The following is a 15577-nucleotide window of genomic DNA, read 5'->3' as shown; positions in this document are numbered from 1 at the left end:
CTATACTCCGCGGTCGAAATTATAGAGAGTGACTCATCGCTAGCTTTTGGACTAGTAAGGGGGATGAAGCGTGCCGGGAACGAAAATCCATTGGCGTGTCTGCGTAAAAGGCAACAAGATATAGAAAATAATGAAAAAAGATAATAAAACATAACATCTAATATTTTTTACGGTTTGCTATAACAGGCACTTTGATCCATTTTAATTATTACAGCATTTTAAAACGTCCCAATTGTGTTTTTTTAATTTATAAATTTATTATAGACCCCTCGTCTACGCTTATGCTATGACGTTTCTCAGGACTCGTAAATCAAATCCGTTTACACCCAACTAAAAAAGCATTTCCCTATTCCCTACCAAGTGCAAAGGACAGAGATAGAATATAGATCGACGTTCAGTGTAACTCGGTCTCGGCACAAAGATAAATAATATTGAACTGTATAAAAATCATTTTATATTTTATACGCATTATGGTAATAGTGTATTTATATTATGTCTTAGTCACTCTTTATAATTTCGACCGCGGAGTATAGGTTAACTTTTTTCAGAATCGTGTTTCTTGAAAATGGAGGTGGGATCCTGTTCGAATTACGCTATAAAGTGGGCCTTTAACAAGAAGGAGGGTCGTTGTACGCGATTTTGGTACGGAGGTTGTAATGGAAATGATAACAGGTTTGACTCTGAGGACAGTTGCAAACAAATTTGCATAAACCCTCCCGGTAAAGGTAAGCATGTAGTAAAGTCTAAAGTTTTTTGTTGGAAATAATGTTTCTTTCTGCATTCTCTGGAAATGTTAAAATTGACCCAAGTGTTTTATTTGTATTTCAGATCGATGCAAACTACCTAAAATACAAGGGTCCTGTCAAGATAAACACACGCGCTGGTATTATAATAAAAATAAAAAGGAATGTAAAAAATTTGTGTACAATGGTTGCTTTGGTAATGATAACAATTTTGTGTCTTCAGGTGAATGCAAAAAATTTTGTGCCTAAAATTAATATATCTATTGTATTTGTTAAATAAAAAAAAACATGTAGGTATAGGTAAATTTAAGTAGGTACGTATTTATTTTACTTCATTTTAAGTAAATAAATAAATGCAGTTTTTGTTATTAGCTCTTTTTTTACTTTAAACGTACTAAACTAATTCAAATTAATTCTAAAAATTTTCAAAGGTTTCATCAAATGCAACAATTCACAATGTCCCAACTTTACTTGTACCTGGAAGACGCAGATTTTTGGAATTAAATAAAACAAGAATAAATTAGGTTTCAAGCTGGAAAAAACATCCTGTTTTTTCCGGTAACTTTAAAACGCTTTATCCAATTTAAATCAAATTTAGTATTCTCCATACACACCATATCTGCTACTTCTTGATCAGAAAACATTTTATACCGCGGCTGCAACACACAACTAAAGAACACAAGCCATACTGACTACTGACCTACCATCAGACTTGCTTGATTATGGAAGTCACGAGGAACGTCAGCCAATTAGAGAAGCGAGTCTGAAGCATTCTGGCTGTGCACGTGCACAAGTTGTATAGGATCGACTTACATTTATAGTTAATTTTCTTGAAAACGGAAGCATTTAGATCATCAGTTGCTTAATAAAAGTTGCTCGTTTCCGTGCCCTCTTTCACCCTCTTCAAGGAACGCACTTATTTCAGAAACAGCAGTGTATGGAGCACCTTAAATTAGATGAATTCGATGAGAAATTTGTAGAATGAGGAAAATCTGAAATGAATCTTTCATGAATATGTATACAAGATATAGTGGTTTGGTCTTCAAGTGAGGAGAAAAACTCTAAGTAGCATAGAAAACTTGATTCTACTAATTTCGCTGGTAACACGAGACACAACCGAGCAGGAACTAGGCTTCAAGACTTCTCCTTGGTGCCTCGAAATGTTTTTCGGTTTTTATCCTTGTCCCCAGGTACCTACTTACTTTTATTACCCTATCCTAATTAATCCATTTATCCAGGTCATTGCCTACTCGGTTTGTGCTTATGTACCCTAATAAACAATAACTAATTTATGTTTGCAGCCTACTTATTCTAATCTCATTTGTCATTACATTTATTTGGGATAATCTCGGATAATTCAAAGTATAATTTATATGGCTCGTAAATTTCCAGAAAGCAAGATATATTTATTGGGGCAGGTACTTTAATGTAATTGTAGCGTACCGCTACAAGGACTTAGGGACAGAGATTTTTTATCAAAAAGTGGCATAGAGGTAAGTTTAGTTAAATAGTCTTATTTTAACTCCATGAATATGTGGTAGGAAAACTGTGGAACTATATTTAGAATATGCGGACACCCTCTATAAATTATTTGTTCTGGGTTAGAACTTAAGTTTTAGTGCTATATTACAAATAAATAAAAAGCTGTATAAACACAACACGAGTTGAACAACAAGAGTTTGTTTAAAAAAATATTAAGGTAGGTTTCCATTTTAGAATCGAAAAATCGTTAAGTTTATTAATATATATTTATAAATATTATTAAACAGTTTGTATTACATTTGCTTCTATTTTTTTAATATAATTTCAACCCAATCCGCAACTGGTAAGGGAGGCGCATGCAGCATCTCCAACTCCCAATTTTTTCACGCCAGCCGAGGGTGGCAAATGTGCACCAGCCGGCCTAAAACCATCCTTTCCGGCAGTATAATCTACTCTGTATTCTTTCCCATCATCTCCGATATAACTGTAAGATCCTTGAACCTCGATTCCTTCGTCTTCTTCTCTGCCAGTTTCCGACCTCAGTTCCCCTTTAGCTTCATGATGGAATTTGTCACTAGTGTCTACGCTATAAAAATTAAGAGAAACAATATATACAGCTTATAAAACCATTTAATGTATATTGCATAAGCAAGTATTTTTTCAGTGCTAATTTGTGTAGCCAGAAAAATAGAAATAAATCAAAAATGAATGGATGTATACGATCCCTATCAAATAAATTTATTATAAGTTTAAAACTCCGAAGGGAAAAACTCTTAAATCTCCTAAATTTTTCTTTTGAGATCAGAAATTTTTCTATGGGGATTGTTCCGCAAGGACTATTTCATGTGGTGTAATAATGTTTCAATGACGTTTAGGTCGGCGCTGCTTAGCGGTTAGCTCAAGACATTTTTTTTGTATAGCCATATTACAGATGATGCATCGTATTAATAAAAAGTGAAATTTCTATATTAATATTGCCGATAATACTTCCTACTCCCTTTGCCGACACGTATCTCAATGTCATGACTTCTAGGAATTTTATTTTATGTTTTAAACACTCCTTATTCTTCCCCAATCCCCAACACACACGTTAAGCTTGGCCTCTAAACTATAAATTACTTGAAACCAGTCATCACTTGTTAAAGTAGCTTTCGATTCAGCCTCAAGCTAAACGGTTGATCTTCTGGGACTCCTAGTCCAACCGAATTACACTTGGAGAAAAAAAATGTTACCTGGACTTTTATAAGTGGAAATGGTAAAAGGGCTTATAATAAACCTAAAAAAAATAAATGCGTGAGCAGGGGCGGCGAAGGGTTGATTTGGGGGGTTGAAAAGTTATGAAAAATTGTATCATTGGGATTTCTGGGGAAAGTTGACGTCAAACAAAAAAGTATCTGATACAAAAGTTCTAGATCATGCAAAAATTTATAACTTTTGTAGAGGTCACTTTTTAATATAACCTCAAAATTTCCGAGAAAAATGCGAAAAACTGTTTTTTCCTGATTTTTCATTTTTTATTTCTCATTTCCGCAAAAATAATTTAATTTTGACGAAACTTGGTGAAAGTCTACCTTCCTCTGTCATAAAGGACCTCAATTTTTTTTAGATAAAAAAATCAAGTAAACTTTGCAGTTAATACTTTATATTGTTGAAATCTCAAATCATCTTGAGATAATTTATCATTTGTGCATTTATAATTCGACTTAGATGTTTATAGCAATACTGTACAAAAATAAAGTTTTGGGTCAAACAATGAGACAGTTTTATTTCTTTGTTTTTTCCGTAGAATTGAATATTGTAATCAGTTTTTGAATGTTTTTTTAATTTAAACAAATTATCAACAATAACTGAAAAATTTATTGTTGCAAGTCATTATTTACTTTTTTGCATTTTAAGCATGTTTTTGAGCTGTGATTACAATTTTTTTTATTTCACCAAAAAGTATATGTCAAAACGAAAAAAATGGCAGAATTCTGTACGATTATTTTTTAAGTAGAATTTTTCTTTGAAAAAAAAGTGTTTCAGGCCGAAAAAAATGAGTATCTCAGAAACTTCTTGATTTTTTTATCTAAAACAATTTGAGATTATTTAAGATAGAGAAAGGTATACTTTCACCAAGTTTCGTCAAAATTAAATTATTTTTGCGGAAATGAGAAATAAAAAACGAAAAATCAGAAAAAAAATCAAACATTGGTCTTAAGGTGCTAACTACGATAGTAAATTTGAAATAGAAATGTTCAGGCATTTTGGAATTATTGCAGACAATGTTTAATTTTACAGAAACTTTGGCGCCCTCTAGAAGTCTGTCAGCGGTTTTTTAATCATCCTGTATATTCATTTACGTATTTTGTCTGAAAAATTATTTCCAATTAGTATTTTGAATACTAAATCATACAGAAGAAAATACGACACAGAATAATCTCTTATAATCATCGACTGAGTCCACCATAATATAAAAATTTAGCAGAAATTGCTGTTATATTTTACTCACCTAAACGAAAATCCCCTGAGGAAATTCTGGAAGTTATATTTTAATACTTGCGGCACTGTTTTGGTGAATAAACCAAACTGCGGTTGGGGTCGGCATTCTATACTTGCTAAGATGGCACATATGAACAGTAATATAATCTAAAATAAAATACAATTCAGTATTTAACAATTAAATTAAAATGCCATGTTAAAACTATATACAGAGCTTTCATAAATCCTGTAACGTGGTCGCCCAAATTAGGCAAACATAATTACACGGTTGGTACTGTCAACAAACAATCCCTAAATCTTAGCGTTACTAATATTAATGATTCGTTTGCAATGAACAATGACAAACCGTTATGAGATAATATGATCGCTTATTGGTTGAATAAAATCTCGTCGGTGACACGAAATGTGGTGTTTTAATGAATCTCCATCGTATTGGTTTAATAATTTTTAATTTCACCAAAATTTAATTGCCAACGTGAAGGAAATAAATTTATTGTTAAAAACAAAATATTACTGATCACGTGGCTTGTATTTATTTATTAAAGCTCTGTATTAGAGTGGCCCAAAAAATCGATTTTTTTTTCGTGCCTTGTGAAAATATGTTAGTTTATCATGTTTTAAGAGCCCCTCAAAAAATCAGCTCGCAGGTCACTCAGGATTTTTAAAAATTTCCAAAATCGTCAAAAGTTAAATTTTAAAAATTTTAAAAAAATTATAAATATTTGATACAGTGCGGTAGTAAATTTTACCTCCAGAAATTTTTTAAGTGTCTCGTAATTTATTTCTATTCTTTTGTTCATCAAATTCAATAAAAAAAATATTAGTTGGTTGACATTTATTTTTAGAGGTCGCTCGGAAACATTTTAGGTACACTACTTTTAAAGTTAAAATAATTATGAGTGACCTTTAGAAATTAAAATATCGATTTGAAATTTTCAGAATTGAGATTTCATTCAACCCAGAAAATGATAAAATAACGAGAAAAAAAATTAAAAAAAGAAAAAATTCAATTTTTGACGATTTTGTAAATTTTTAAAAACCTTGAACGACCTCAAAAAAAAATTTTTTGAGCTGATTTGTTGAGGGGGCTCTTAAAACATGATAAACTAACATATTTTCACAAGACACGAAAAAAAATCGTTTTTCTTTGGGCCACCCTACTCTGTATATACAGGGTGGTCCGAATTTTATGCAGGAAACTTCGAGGACAGATAGATCTCTTTAAAATAATAGAAGTTTGCCTTATAAACATAGGTCTGGAACGGCCTCGTTTTAGAGATACAGGGTGTTGGAATTGTTAAAAAAATATATATTTTTTGTTTATATCTCAGGAGTCTATTAACCGATCTCAATAAAATTTGGTATAAATAATGTACAAAATTAACGTTACGTATTTACAGTAATTGTTTAAAATGCATACCACCCATATCGATACATTTCAGACATCTTCTATTAATGGAACTAATTGAACTAATTATCATGTGGTGGTTTTCTTTTAATTCATTACACCCGTCTTCTATTCGCTGCAGCAGTTGTGGTCTAGTATCTATTGGAGTAGAGTATACTTTTCAGGTAGGTCACCCCAAAGTCCAGGGAGTTTAGATCTCGCGATCTGGCTGGCCAAGACACTGTACCCTCTGCACCATTATGGTTGACATTGGCATTTGGTCTTCTACCTATCCATCATCTCATATAATTTTCATTATGCCATTCTTGTATTATTCTCCTAAAATGCGCAGGAGCACCATCCATTTGTATCCAGCTATTTTGTCGTACATTTAATGGAACATCCTCTAATAATTCAAATAGATGGTTTTCTAGAAAGTTTAGAAATGACACCGAATTTCATGAGGATTTTCTTGTGACCAAATATCCAAATTGTGAAAATTCGCTACCGCTCGCCTTGTGATCGTAGCCTCATCGGTCTAAAGTATTTCTAGTAAAAATTCAAACAACCACTGATAAAAATTCAGGCGTCTCTCTGCATCTCCCGGAAATAAATTTTGCACAGGTTGTAAATGGTACGGATTTACTCACCCCAAGTTGCTGAGATATTCTTCATGTACCTACTTAGCGGAGGATCGTCGTCAAATGCTTTTAAAATTTCATTTCTGCGCATTTCATTCCTTTGTCGTGATTTTCCAAATATTGTTTTAATCCAAAAAGATGAAAGCGATGTGTGTAAAGAATTTTGTTGATGTGCTTACAAATTGCACTTACTTTTCAGCATATACATAAATATTCTTGTAATTAGAAGTGTCTGCCACAAGGGAATTGTATTGGTATGAATAACTTGAGAATGGTGAACTTTAGGGAAAACATTCAAGTTACCTTTTTTACGTATTTTGTGCATTAGAAAATAAATTCGTTTTTTTTATATAAAAAAGGGGTGACCCTGTCCAGTTGTACATCATTGGTTGAATCTTTAGAGCTCATATTTTAGGGAATACAAAACCTACTATCATACATTATCTGTACTAAATTTTATTGAAATCGGTGGATGGATTTCGGAGATATAAACAAAATATATATATTTTTAACAACTTCAACACCCTGTATCTCTAAAACGAGGCCGTTCCAGACCTATGTTTATAAGGCAAACACCTACTATTTTAAAAAGATTTATCTACCCTCGAAATTTCCTGCATAAAATTCGGACCACCTTGTAAGCGAGGAAAAATTAATAGTTTAGAATTAATATTTAATTAGATATTTAATTTGAATTAAATCGCTGTCAGAATTTAGTGTTGTCTTTGATGATTGTAACGAGAGGAAATTATAAAGCTGTTTATATTTTGCTAAGGTATATTCGTTTAAATCAATGATTCCCAAGGTGGTCTATATCGGCCTCTAGGGGTCGACTCGGAACTACAAGGGGTCCAAGTCAGCGAAAACAAAAATTGAGGGTGCATGAAATGTAAATTTAAGCAAGTCGTGACCGAAATTTTGGCTTCCCATAAATCGAATTATTCGCATAACACAGATAGTACCTAGGTATTTACATAATACTTTCTTATAATAGACATATAAATTACATGTGAAGTAAATTTTTTTAAAACATAGATTGTTTGTGAAACATGATGAAGATTTGGAACTAGATTTGGGGAACTTTATAATTCCGTGCTTAAATCATGGGAAAATTTTAGATCGATGATTGGATCATTCTCCATCGACGGGTCAAACCAATAACTTAATTGCTTTGAATTTTAATTAATGCTAATTGTACGAATCTTTTCTTTTCAATCAATCTATTTCGCTTTACTTAAAATAAAATTATTGTTTTACCTACTTTTGTTATTGAAATTTATTATTTTCTTATTTATTAAATTGTTTAAGAATTATTATAAATTTCATAGTAAACAATTATTTTATTTACTACACTCAATTATACATTAAGTATATTTTATAAAATTCTGCAGCAGACTATTCGCTTTGTGGTCGCAACACTTGTAACTTGTAAAAACTTGCAATATGTCAACTGTCAAAAACACATATTTGAAGTTCATGAATTCGTAAATTTCAATATTAAAAAGGCGGGAGTCTACCCAAAATAAAAAAGAATTGGCATGTGGTCTACGAGATAAAAAAGTTTGGGGACCTCTGGTTTAAATCGATAAAGATCATTGCACTAACAATTAATCGACATCTCGTTGTTTTTGTTCATCTTCTGGAATCCACGCTTAAACACAATAGTTAATCAATTTTTGTAACAATTTTTTTAGAAACTGAAAAGTAAGTAATGTTATGTAGGTACAATAAAAATATAACAACATGAAAGATATATCAATAAATATATTATAATGCAAAAAAATTTGTTCGATTTGCATAATGCAAGTGAATTTGATTAATTTGTATGCCTATCTTTTGGATTTTATAAGTCAGCAAATTGCAATCCTACTTAAATACTTACATTTAAATAAAAATATTAAGAAAATTAACGTTACGGATTTTAAAGATGGCATTACACTACAAATTTTCAGTTTACTGTAGAAGGAAAATCTGTATTACAACTTTGTCTTTAAAATCGAAAAGACAATTTTCTCAATGTTCCTATGAACAATTACAATGTTTGGACGTATAAAACGCAACAGATAAATATGTAATTCAATCAAATTTATTTAGTTTACTTTTTGCAATAAAATATAATTATTTTATTACTCAAGCGGGATAAGTCCTATCTTTCCGCTAGTTTTTTTAGGTCGGTAAATAGCTGTTTGCCTACTCTATTTATTTTGTCTATTGCCCACGAGAGCTCATTATCCGCTCAATAGCGGTAAATAGCTGTTTGCCTACTCTATTTATTTTGTCTATTGTCCACGAGAGCTCATCCGCTGAAGTGGTCAATAGACAACCGCACGAATTGCACATACTAATTTTTATTACGAATGCAATGAAATCTTAAGAGTCCAGAGGCGAAGCCCCGGTGGGGTAAACATATTTTTATTCAGTTTAAGTTGACATAAATAACTGTCATTTAAATGTCACTTTTTAAAAAAATATATTTTCGAGTGTGTAGGTATTTAAATTTTGCGTGTTTTATTGGCAATTCGCGTGCGATGAGTAATATTACCGCACGCAAATAAATAGAGTGTGCAAACAGCTAGTTACCGACCTAAAAAACATGTGAAAAGATAGGACTTATCCGTCATGAGTAATAAAAATATTATTTTTAAAACGTGACATTTAAATGACAGTTATTTATGTTAACCTAAATTGAATAAAAATATGTTGACCCCACCGGAGGTTCGCTCCTGGACTAAGATTTCATTGCATTCGTAATAAAAAAAATATTATGTGCAATTCGTGCGGTTGTCTATTGCCCACTTGAGCAGATGAGCGCACAAACGAAGTGAGTGATTTCGCTCTCGTGAGCAATAGACAACTTATTGCACAATATACTATTATTGCATTATAAGTGTCGTCAATTTTTATTCACATATTTTGTTATGTTTAGTTGTTTTGTTTCATTGCATAGTCATTCACATAACATTTTACCTCCCTTATCTTTTTTATCATCCTATCTAGCAAAAAATGGTTTTAGGATATTTCCATCCGATCTCATAGAAATATATAAAAATACAATTGAACGTTGTATCTCTGACATATAAAGCAAGCTTTTGTTTTTTGTTTTAAATAGAACACCCGAAATATGTATTTATTGATCTTGTGTAAAATCAATATTGAGATGAAACCGGTGTGTTTCTATGTTAAGAAAATGATAGAACAAGAAAAAAACATGAGCAGTGAGCACCCATGTAAACATCGAATTGTACCTTTCCTGTTTTATGGAGAATTATGTAAAAACTCTCAGTAATTATGATTAATTCATGTGTCAATAGTTTCATAAAAGCATTCTGTTTATAATACCGCACGAGATTTTCTGTATGTTGACCAGACGTGTCAAGTTCAGGAAATGTATGCAATAATAAACATAAGAAGTAAAAATATGCTTTTTTCCAAATTCTGAATGTATAACTTGTAAACTGTCTTTTACCTTGGAATCTTGTATAACTGGTACCACAGACAAAATAGCTATCACCTATCACCCCAGATCGCTACTGGAATAGGCAAGCAGTTTTAAATGTCCGAATTGCCGATAGAGTACACCACTAGCAGAATTTTAGGAAGAATCAAATGCAGCGGCCCGCGTTCCTACGTGTATCTCAGCAACATATAAACAACGGGTTGGCAAGGCTGTCACGTGTATTTACGGATTTATTTTGTACGCTTTTTTATCAATGCCTGTTTTTTGCGTTACTGTATTTACTTAAATGTAGGCATTGATAAAAATGTTTTAAAGAATGAACGAATAGGTAGGTAGTAGGTACCTATGTAGTCAACTTAAACGATCGGATATTCTGCAGCGGTTATAATTTGGTTAATTATTATCTACCTACTATTTTCATTTTTGGGTATTAGTAAATACTGCATAAAATATATTTCCAAATAAATAAAATTCGTAATGATATTTTAAACAACTTGTAATATAATTTTTTTAATATTTGATGATAATGATAAATTTATTTAATATACAAGGTGGGTTATTAGTATGTCGCGGAATGTAGGTACAGGACTTTCGTTTGTATTTTGACATCCACTTTAATAATTAAAGATAGAAAAAAACTTTAAATACAAATGTACGACTTTTCCTTTATTTCTTTTGAATGTAAATCATTAAAAAATTAAAATTCATCCCTATTGAAATAACAAACAACGATTTTTATAACTAACCTTTACAACATAAGGAGAATACCTAAAAACAAAATAACATTAAAATACCTACAATTGTTACAAATTTTCAATATGCAAGTAATTGTGATGATACAGTTGAAAATATGCTTTAATTTACTATTTATTGCTTTAAAAACAAATTCAGAATTTTCAAACATTTCGTTCTGTATTTTTTCTTTCAATACTTGTAAATTTTGTAATGTAATGTAAATATATTTTGTTGTAGTGTCCCCACAAAAATATGTCTAAAGGACTGAGATCGGGGCTGTTTCTAATAATATTTTTTACAGTGTTCGTCAATGGGATTCGTCCTCCAAAATAAATTTGCCGATATTCCTGAAGAGCTTTGGTACATTATTGTTATTTGAATAATACACGACCAACGGTGTGTGACATCATAGAATAAGAAAATGTTTATAACTCGGAAAAAAATATCGAAAAAATAATTGAAAAAATCTCCCATACACCCCTGGTTCTGATTGTCCGTTCTGCGTTGAATGCAAAAGGTCCGAAGTCCATATGAGGAAAATAAATTTCGGAAACAAGAGATGTGTGAGGTGATACAGTAAAAAAGGTCTTATAACTCGGAAACGGTGCGTTGAATCGAAAAAATAATTAAAAAATTTCCAACACCCCTAGTTCTGATTGGCCGTTCTGCGTTGAATGGAAAAGTTCCGAAGACCATATGTCGAAAAACAAAAAAGTTGTGAAAAATTATTAACTAATTCTATCGCAATCTTGATTTTATTCATTGTGGAGAGTCGGTAAATAAACCAAAATAATGAAAGTAAACTACCAAAGCAAATATACAACATGTATATACAGGGTATCTCTAAAGGGTCTCCAGCAGATATAGTTCGGCTTAAAATAAGTCGATTTAACTAAACTTGCCTTAATAATAACGGAGCTACAGGGTGTCAAATTTGAAATAAGAAATACTATTTCTTTAATATCTTTCGACTACTTCGAGTTAATTTCGTGAAATTTCGTATCCGAGGCTTTTTTGGGATGAGAAATTCGAATTTATCGACGATTTCGTTGTATCTTCTAGAGGGCGCCACAAGCGACCATTAGGACGCATTTAAACTGCCAAAACTTTTTTGTGTATATTTCACATGAGCTGGAAAAATCTTTTCTCCCCACTTTTCTACTTATACCTATATAACGGTATATATAACGGTATTATACCTATATAAAGGTATACCTTGATAATATCTCAAATCTAACCGTTTTCAACAAAAAGGCATTTAAATTTGTACCTAAATGAATAAAAGTTATTTTCAAGCCCACTGATAAACGAAATTAAGACGCCCTTTGTACTAATTACATGGTAGTAGGTAGTATCCGTCCGTATTTGGAATACATAAATTATTAAAACATTTAAAATATTTTCAATGAGCTTCGAATGTAATTTGTATAAGTTAAACAATTTTGGCTAAGATCTTACCGAAAAAATAATTAATAATAATTACAAAGGAGCCCTATAGACCGATCATAACTCATTTAGAGGGAAAAAAAAAAAAGAAAATTGTTGTCAAACAATGAGACAGTTTATTTTGTATTTTTTCCGTAGAATTGAATGGTGTAATCAGTTTTTGATCTTTTTTAATTTAAACAAATTATCAACAATTACTGAAAAATTCATTGTTGCAAATCATTTATTATTATTTTTGCATTTTTGAGCTTGTTTTTAACTGTGATTACAGATTTTTTATTTCACCAAAAAGTATATGTCAAAACGAAAAAATGATCACCGGCAGAACTCTGTACGATGATTTTTCTAAGTAGAATTTTTCTTTGAAAAAAAGTGTTTCAGACCGGAAAAATGAATATTTCGGAAACTTCTTGATTTTTTTATCTAAAAAAATGTATGATTATTTAAGACACAGAAAGGTATACTTTCACCAAGTTTCGTCAAAATTAAATTATTTTTGCGGATATGAGAAATAAAAAACGAAAAATCAGAAAAAAACCTGTTTTTCGCATTTTTCTCGGAAATTTTGAGGTTATCTTAAAAAGTGATCACTACAAAAGTTGTAGATTTTTGCATCATCTATAACTTTTGTATTGAATACTTTTTTGTTTGATGTCAACTTTCGCCAGAAACCCTAATGATACAATTTTTCACAACTTTTCAACCCCCCAAATCAACCCTCCGTCACTCCTGCTCACGCATTTATTTTTTTTTAGGTTTATTATAAGCCCTTTTACCATTTCCACTTATAACTACTAACTATAACAGCAGAAGTTTTTTTTTAATTAAACACTTACTAAGGCACATTTTTTGAGGCAATTATACTTATAAACAATTCTTTAACAAATGATTTTGTGGGAAACAACTACTCGTACACATTAATACATAATATCAATGACCTCTAGCTAAGTATAGTCTCAAATCACTTTTTTACATTAATAAATAATGAAACTTTTTCTTAAAGTTGTCCTTTAGGCAACTTAGATTAATAACTTTGCATTTTATTTTTGGATCACTGATTATTCCTAGAATATCAACTAGATTATTGAACTTGTTTGAATTTACATTAATGACACCACCGAACAAATTCTAGTAAACAAAACATAAAAAGGATGAATTAATTTGTAATTTGCACTTTACGTAGATACGTAGATACTATGTCTAAATTAATGGTGTGGAGATGTACCAAAACTACGCCTGTCCAAATATAATAATGCCATGCTGAAAAGGTTAACCAGTTTCATCCGCACTAAATTAAGAATCGACCTTAATGTTGTGTACCTCTCTGATTTGTCAAGTTCAACAACACAACACAACATGTGCTCTAAGAGTTTTTTATGCATAATCATTTAAATTTTAAATTGATTTTTATTAATGTGGAACTCCATGTCAGTTAGGCCATGGTATTTATTTATTATCTATATGCAAAATTAGTACCTTATTCTTTAATAATATTTAATTAATAAAACGAGATTGTCACTTCGTTAATAAACATTTGTTAATACGATGAATAAAAACCTACATGAAACGTACAACCAATTATATAATATCAGAAGGGAGCCACTTTTGTTAAAAAATTGCTCTACTACTATATTTCACTGGTATTAAGTCTTAATCACTTATAAAATCGGCTGAAATAGAGACAAGTTTAAAAATAAGTATTTTTAATTAATTTTTAACAGTTTAATTTTACGATAAGCAATTTAAATGTAATACACCAATTAAATTTAGGCAGTAGTATTTATACGAGTTACTATGTCAAGAAATATTAGTTCAATTAACCTTTAACTAAATTTTTAATTAGTTTTTAAACACTGCTATGATAAACCACTTACAGTTTTCATGATGACTTGAAGGTACGTATAAATAAACTTCAGTTTGTTTATTTCTGAAATGAAGATTTATATATAGTCGTCATTGGTTCTCCCTTCTATTTGTACGAACATCTTCAAATCATCTAATTTCTAAATTGTCAAGGTAATCTATGGTATTTAAATACCACATTCTTAATTCATATACTTGTCTAAATGGTGATTTTCTTATGTAATTAATGAATTTTAATTTTCCAGAAATGTGTAGGACACATATGTTTATTGTATGACAGGATCATCAAGGTTTTAATCGAAAAACCTCACCAGCTGGTAGAACAAATTATTATTTCATATGGATATTTGGGTCTTAGATCGCTTCGTTTTGGAAACGTAGGGTGTTGAAATTATAAAAAATATCACATTTTCGGAAATATCTCTGAATATGTTTAATATAGACTCAAACTTGGGCTATTAATTGATCGATTTATTGAAGTAACAAAGCTAAATGAACTTGTAAGTAGATCCAACCTGGAACGAAGATTTCGATACCAGAAAGTATTCTGAAAATTCCAGTCGTACTTTTCCTTACCAAAGGTATTTCTACGGAAAAATTTTTATCCACCTTGTATGAAAAATTAGAAGTTTTAGGATTATATTTTTTATATTGTAAAATGCGCTTACCACACAGTTAAATAAATAGAAAATGACACTAAATTCTTGTATAGAAATGTTTATGGAAATCTTTGTTGTAAATACTATATTAAATTGTATTTAATATCTATACAATGTAATATATTAAGTAAATCTTGAACGCATCATTGGCGTAAAATTATTTTTTTTTGGCAAACGTAACATAAATATAGCTATATAGCTATATAGTTTAATATGACTACGCCAATTTAAAATAATAAGTAGCTATTATTTTTAGTATATCTAAGAAAAACATCGAAATCGCAAGTTCTAAATTTACCAACATTTCGAAAAAATCCAAGAATTTTTCAAAAAACTCCGTACAAAGCGTAACCGCTGAAACAATAGGAGTCCATAGACCAATCATCGCAGATGACCTACTACACAGATGAAAGGGCGTAGGGGCGAAAGCACATTTTGAACCGTATTTTTTAATACTTCCGGAATTTACCCCCATAAAGTCACAATTACTCTTAGACGTATTAGACGATGCTCATAGCTCATGCTATGAAGCGCTACACCGTCCCGAATCCGCAGGAAGGCGACAAAAATTTCACGCACCTTTCGAAGATTTCCCGCCAAGCCGCCATGAAGCCATGATTGCCGCCAAAAGTCACCAGTTGTGCCGGACCACACACGTCCTTTATCGTCCAGAAACCGCAGAA

At 31.1% G+C, this 15577-nt stretch overlaps 2 protein-coding genes across 5 annotated transcripts in view; one reads left to right on the top strand and one right to left on the bottom strand.

The window, feature by feature from the left end:
- LOC108904193 overlaps nucleotides 1-1114 on the top strand; it is a 66198-nt gene extending 65084 nt beyond the window's left edge. For all 4 annotated transcript variants that reach the window (XM_018706646.1, XM_023453973.1, XM_018706645.1 and 1 more), the window contains exons 15-16: nucleotides 549-725; nucleotides 829-1114. In XM_018706646.1, coding sequence (XP_018562162.1) covers nucleotides 549-725; nucleotides 829-992 — 341 coding nt within the window. In that variant the 3' untranslated portion in view covers nucleotides 993-1114. The remainder of the gene's footprint in view (nucleotides 1-548; nucleotides 726-828) is intronic.
- Nucleotides 1115-2541: 1427 nt separating this feature from the next.
- On the bottom strand, nucleotides 2542-14273 carry LOC108904189 (flexible cuticle protein 12-like). Its single transcript, XM_018706640.1, has 3 exons — nucleotides 14247-14273; nucleotides 4717-4853; nucleotides 2542-2811 (listed from the first exon to the last, which is right to left on the bottom strand). Exons 1-3 carry the CDS (start codon nucleotides 14253-14255, stop codon nucleotides 2550-2552), a joined length of 408 nt encoding a protein of 135 aa, XP_018562156.1. The 5' UTR covers nucleotides 14256-14273; the 3' UTR covers nucleotides 2542-2549.
- Nucleotides 14274-15577: the final 1304 nt, after the last annotated feature.

The sequence above is a fragment of the Anoplophora glabripennis genome, unplaced genomic scaffold, assembly GCF_000390285.2.
Source record: "Anoplophora glabripennis isolate ALB-LARVAE unplaced genomic scaffold, Agla_2.0 scaffold130, whole genome shotgun sequence".
In the NCBI taxonomy this organism is placed as follows: domain Eukaryota; kingdom Metazoa; phylum Arthropoda; class Insecta; order Coleoptera; family Cerambycidae; genus Anoplophora; species Anoplophora glabripennis.
This window is presented reverse-complemented; position numbering and strand designations above follow the sequence as displayed.

Coding starts and splice junctions, on each gene's coding strand:
- LOC108904189 (XM_018706640.1), bottom strand. Junction 2,812..4,716: donor CTCAGGGGATTTTCGTTTAG/GTGAGTAAAATA, acceptor TAATTTTTATAG/CGTAGACACTAGTGACAAAT.